Source organism: Antrostomus carolinensis, unplaced genomic scaffold (assembly GCF_000700745.2).
Source record: "Antrostomus carolinensis isolate BGI_N321 unplaced genomic scaffold, ASM70074v2 scaffold52147, whole genome shotgun sequence".
NCBI lineage: Eukaryota > Metazoa > Chordata > Aves > Caprimulgiformes > Caprimulgidae > Antrostomus > Antrostomus carolinensis.
Window position 1 is genome coordinate 1 of NW_010327752.1, and position 4852 is coordinate 4852.

A 4852-nucleotide genomic window follows, 5' to 3' on the forward strand; every position below is an offset into this window, starting at 1 on the left:
CCCCCACGGGATCAAACATACCTTCATTTTTGGCAAAAATTTAACAAAAAAATGGAGCTGAAAAGGGGTTGGTTGTAAGGGGGGGGTCACCCGGTGCTTGTACCCACAGACAGCGTCGCCTTGGAGGAGTACAAACACGTGCTGGGGGGCTCGAAGCTCACCTACACCATCAAACCCAGCCAGCATCAGGAGGAGAGCATCTTCTACGTGGAAGGACTCGCCTTCCCTGACATTGGCTTCTCAGGGCTGGTGGCTTTACATGTCACACTGCTGGAGAGCCCTGAGAAGGTACTGGTTGTGGTGGGGGGTTTGGTGGGGTGTAATGGGGGGAGAACAAAGCCTAAAGACATGTCCTCCACCATCCCAGGGTTCGCTGGAGACGCCCATCTTCACCGACAAGGTGGTTTTCCGCGTGGCTCCGTGGATCATGACCCCCAACACGGCTACGCCGCTGGAGGTCTTTGTCTGTAGGTGGGTGCTGGGGTGAGTGACCACATCCTGCCTGGTGCTGGATCAGCCCTTACATCTCATTTTTACCTCCCAGCACGACTGACAACAAGGATTTTGTGGCAGCTGTGAGTGCTGTGGCTGAGAAAGCCAAGTGCCTGCTCACCATCTGCCCGCTGGTGGAGAACCGTGAGGACCGCTGGATCCAGGTGGGTGCAGGATGATGCCCAGCTCCATCCCTACTGCTCCAGGGGGGCTCCTTCCATCTTCTCCATCCCTTTTCCAGGATGAGATCGAATTTGGATACGTACAAGCTCCCCACAAGACCTTCCCTGTCGTCTTCGACTCACCCCGTGACCGAGAGCTGAAGGATTTTCCCATCAAGAGAATCCTGGTACCTGACTCCTTCCTCCTCCCTCCCCCAGCAAGACATCAAGCTTTGCAAATCCATAAAAAATTAGAATAAATCTCTCTTTTTTCTTTTTCTTTCAATTTTTGGGAAGGGAAGAGCCAGCAGGGAAGATAATTTGGGATTGCTGCATTTTGGATGCTTACAGCTTTTTTTTTAAAACCATAATCACCCTTTTTTTAACCATTATCACAATTTTTTTTCCTTATCCAGGGCCCTGATTTTGGTTACGTGGCCCGACAAGCACCAGAGGGTACTTCCAGCCTTGATTCCTTTGGTAATTTGGAGGTGAGCCCCCCCGTGACAGTGCAGGGCAAGGAATATCCCTTGGGTCGTATCCTGATCGGCAGCAGCTTTCCCAGGTGAGATACGGGATGGAGACATTAGAACAGTGTGAAAAAACCCCCAAACAACACAAACCAAACAAAAAACCCCTCAAAAAATACATTTATGCACCATTTGAGGTTGGTTACAAGCAGAGCATCACCTTGGGGACCCCAAAATAGCAGGGCCCCCCCCCTTGTTTTGTCCCCCCCTTTAGATTCGGTGGCCGGCGGATGGCGAAAGCTGTCAAAGCTTTTCTGGCTGCCCAACAAGTCCAAGCGCCGGTGGAGCTGTTCTCAGACTGGCTCATGGTTGGCCACGTAGATGAATTTCTCAGCTTCGTCCCTGCACCTGATCGGAAGGTAACGACTCACCTAAGGGGGGAAAAAAGTGGGGTACAACCTTTATATCCCCCCCAAAAAAATTCATCCCTTTCCCTCCGCAGGGTTTCCGTCTCCTCCTGGCCAGCCCCAGCGCCTGCTACCAGCTCTTCAAGAGGAAGCAAGAGGAAGGGTTTGGCGAGGCGGCGATGTTTGAGGGTAAGGGGAGGGGGGATGATAAAAAATGGGGTTCAATGGGTTGTTTTTCCCTTTTTTCTGCAAAATGGGATGGGGTGTGTGAACGCGCGGCACCCCAAAACCCAGCGCGTGGTGGGGAAGTGCTGCTGGCAGCAAGGATGGGGGACAGGAATAAGCAGAATTGATTAAAAAGCTGGTTGGGTTGTTGGTTGGGTTGGGTTGTGTTGTGTTGGAATTGGTTGGGTTGGCTTGGGTTGGGTTGGATTTGGTTGGATTTGGTGGGGTTGGGTTGGAATTGGTTGGGTTGGGTTGTGTTGTGTTGGAATTGGTTGGGTTGGCTTGGGTTGGGTTGGATTTGGTTGGATTTGGTGGGGTTGGGTTGGAATTGGTTGGGTTGGGTTGTGTTGTGTTGGAATTGGTTGGGTTGGCTTGGGTTGGGTTGGATTTGGTTGGATTTGGTTGGGTTGTGTTGGAATTGGTTGGGTTGGGTTGTGTTGTGTTGGAATTGGTTGGGTTGGCTTGGGTTGGGTTGGATTTGGTTGGATTTGGTGGGGTTGGGTTGGATTTGGTTGGGTTGGAATTGGTTGGTTTGGTTTGATTTGATTTGATTTCCCTGGTTGGGATGGAGCTCGTTGCTGGTGAGATCTGAACTGGGAGAGCTCCTGGCTCAGACCTGGGAATTTCATCCCGAACGTGTTGGGAGAAGAATTCCTGCCCGGTTATTTGTGTTCCAGGACTGGAGAAGGTGCCCAAGATGACAATAAACGAGATTCTGGCTAACCAAGGGCTCCGGAGGTTCAATAATTATGCTCAGGTGAGGAAGAGGAGCAGGGGGCTCCTTTCCAGCCCACCCTGTCCATCTGTCCAGCCCTCCAACTGTCCACCTATCCCTTAGTCCTGCTGTCCATCTGTTTGTCCCTCCATCCATCCACCCACCCATCCCTCCATCCCTTTGCCTCTCTGTCCACCCCCTGTCCTTCCATCTGTCCACTCATCTCTCTGTCCTTCCCTCCAACTCTCCATCTGTCCACATACCCCTCTGCCTCTCCACCCATCCATCTCCCTGTCCATCTGGTTGTCCCTCTGACCATCCATCTGTCCATCCATCTCTCCATCCCTCCATCTGTCCATCCATCTCTCTGTCCCTCTGTCCATCTGTCTGTCCTTCCATCCCTCTGTCCATCTGTCTCTCCATCCATCCCTCTGTCCCTCCACTGCTCCATCCATCTGTTCCTTCATCCCTCCATCCATCTGTCCTTCCATCTCTCCATCCCTATGTCCATCTGTCCGTCCATCCCTCCCTCCCCCTGGAGCCACCGCTGACCCCACTTTTCCTCCCACCAGCGCTGCATCAACTGGAACAGGGCCCGGCTGAAGTGGCAGCTGGGTCTGGCTGAGCCCGACATCATCGACATCCCCCAGCTCTTCCACGGTGACCCTTCCTCCGGCGCTGCAGCCTTCTTCCCTGACATGGTAACACCTCGTGTCCTCCTCGCGCTCCGACCTCCTGGGCTTTAATTTGGGCTGGGATTTGCACTCTGACCCCTGTCCCCATGCTGCAGGTGAACATGCTGGTGCTGGGCAGGCACCTGGGCATCCCCAAACCCTTTGGACCAGTGGTGGGTGGGCAGTGCTGCCTGGAGGAGAGAGTGAGGGCACTGCTGGAGCCCCTGGGCCTCACCTGCACCTTCATCAATGACTACTTCTCCTACCACGTCCTCTCTGGTGACGTCCACTGCGGCACCAACGTCCGCCGTAAGCCCTTCGCCGGGCCCCACCGCCCGCCGTAAGCCCTTCGCCTTCAAATGGTGGCACATGGTGCCTTGATGTCACCTCAACACCAACGTTGTTGTTCTTCCTCCTCATCCTCCTCCTCCTCCTCCCCAAATCCCTCTCCCCATCCCTGCAAGTGCCTTCAGCGGTGGTGGCCACCCACCTGCATTTGAAATAAAAAAAGGGCTGCAGCTTTCTCCTGGCCTCCCTGGTGCTGGGGGCAAGGTTGGAAGCTCGGTTTTGAGGAGAAAAATGCCTTTTTTTTAATCACTCTCTGGGTGACACTTTGTGGTGGTGTGGGACATGGGCATTGCTCAGTGCTGGGGTCAGTGTTGGGTCCCCTCACTCCAAGAAGGACATGGAGGTGCTGGAGCGTGTCCAGAGAAGGGAACGGAGCTGGGGAAGGGTCTGGAGCACAAGTGTGCTGAGTTCCCTTGTGGCTGAGGGAACTGGGGGTGTTGAGCCTGGAGAAAAGGAGGCTGAGGGGAGACCTTGTGGCTCTGTGCAAGTCCCTTGGAGGAGGGTGGAGAGAGGTGGGGGTGGGGCTGTTCAACCAAGGCCCAAGGGACAGGACAAGAGGAAATGGGCTCCAGTTGTGCCCAGGGCAGTTGAGATGGGATGTGAGGAAGAATTTCTTTGCTGAAAGGGTTCTGAGGCATTGGAAGGGGTTGCCCAGGGCAGTGGTGGAGTCCCCATCCCTGGAGGGATTGAAGAGTCGTGTAGACACAGTGCTGAGGGACATGGGTTAGTCATAGGGGACTGGTCCGTGTTGGGTTCATGGTTGGACTCCATGATCTTAAAGATCTTTCCCAACCAAACAACTCCATGAGTCTATATATATATATAAAAAATTAAATCCCATTGGTTAATTAATTAAATGTGAATTAAAAGATGACCAAAGGTGGGGGTGGAGGAAGCGAGCGGCGCACGGCGCGTACACAACGACGTCGTTTTATTTAAACATTTACTCCAAGAAATATAAAAAACCCCCAACCCCCCCCTGAAGACAATCCCAGCACTAACCCAGCAGCCTCAGCCAGTCTCCAGCGTCCTCCTAAAAATACGGCGCTGGCAGGCAGGATGAGCCAAAAATGATACTTTTTTGGGGGGGTAAAAGTAGGTTTTTTGGTGATTTTTTCACCTCCCCTTATTTTGGGGGTGCAGCATCCGCTTGTACCACACCCCCCCTCAAAAAAAAACAACCTTCTATTGCTAAAAAAAGCGGAATATTTGATTTTTCAGCCCAGCTGCTCTCCCTGTTCCTGGATATTTTCACTTTTCATCCCCCCCCTGAATAAAAAAAACCCCAACAAACACCCCAAAAGAAAAGCAAATTAAAAAAAAATAACAACCAAACAACATAAACAACCACCCCCCCCCT

At 52.8% G+C, this 4852-nt stretch overlaps 1 protein-coding gene across 1 annotated transcript; it reads left to right on the forward strand.

Moving 5' to 3' along the window:
• Window positions 1-109: 109 nt before the first annotated feature.
• Window positions 110-3525, forward strand: LOC104518492 (protein-arginine deiminase type-1; the record flags this gene model as incomplete). The annotated part of the gene is made up of 11 exons (XM_029085948.1): window positions 110-288; window positions 368-471; window positions 545-656; window positions 734-841; window positions 1070-1218; window positions 1398-1542; window positions 1626-1719; window positions 2433-2512; window positions 3043-3171; window positions 3261-3448; window positions 3480-3525. Coding segments are annotated over 11 exons (1334 nt in total), but the record flags the coding sequence as incomplete, so codon positions are not given.
• Between the last annotated feature and the right edge of the window lie 1327 nt (window positions 3526-4852).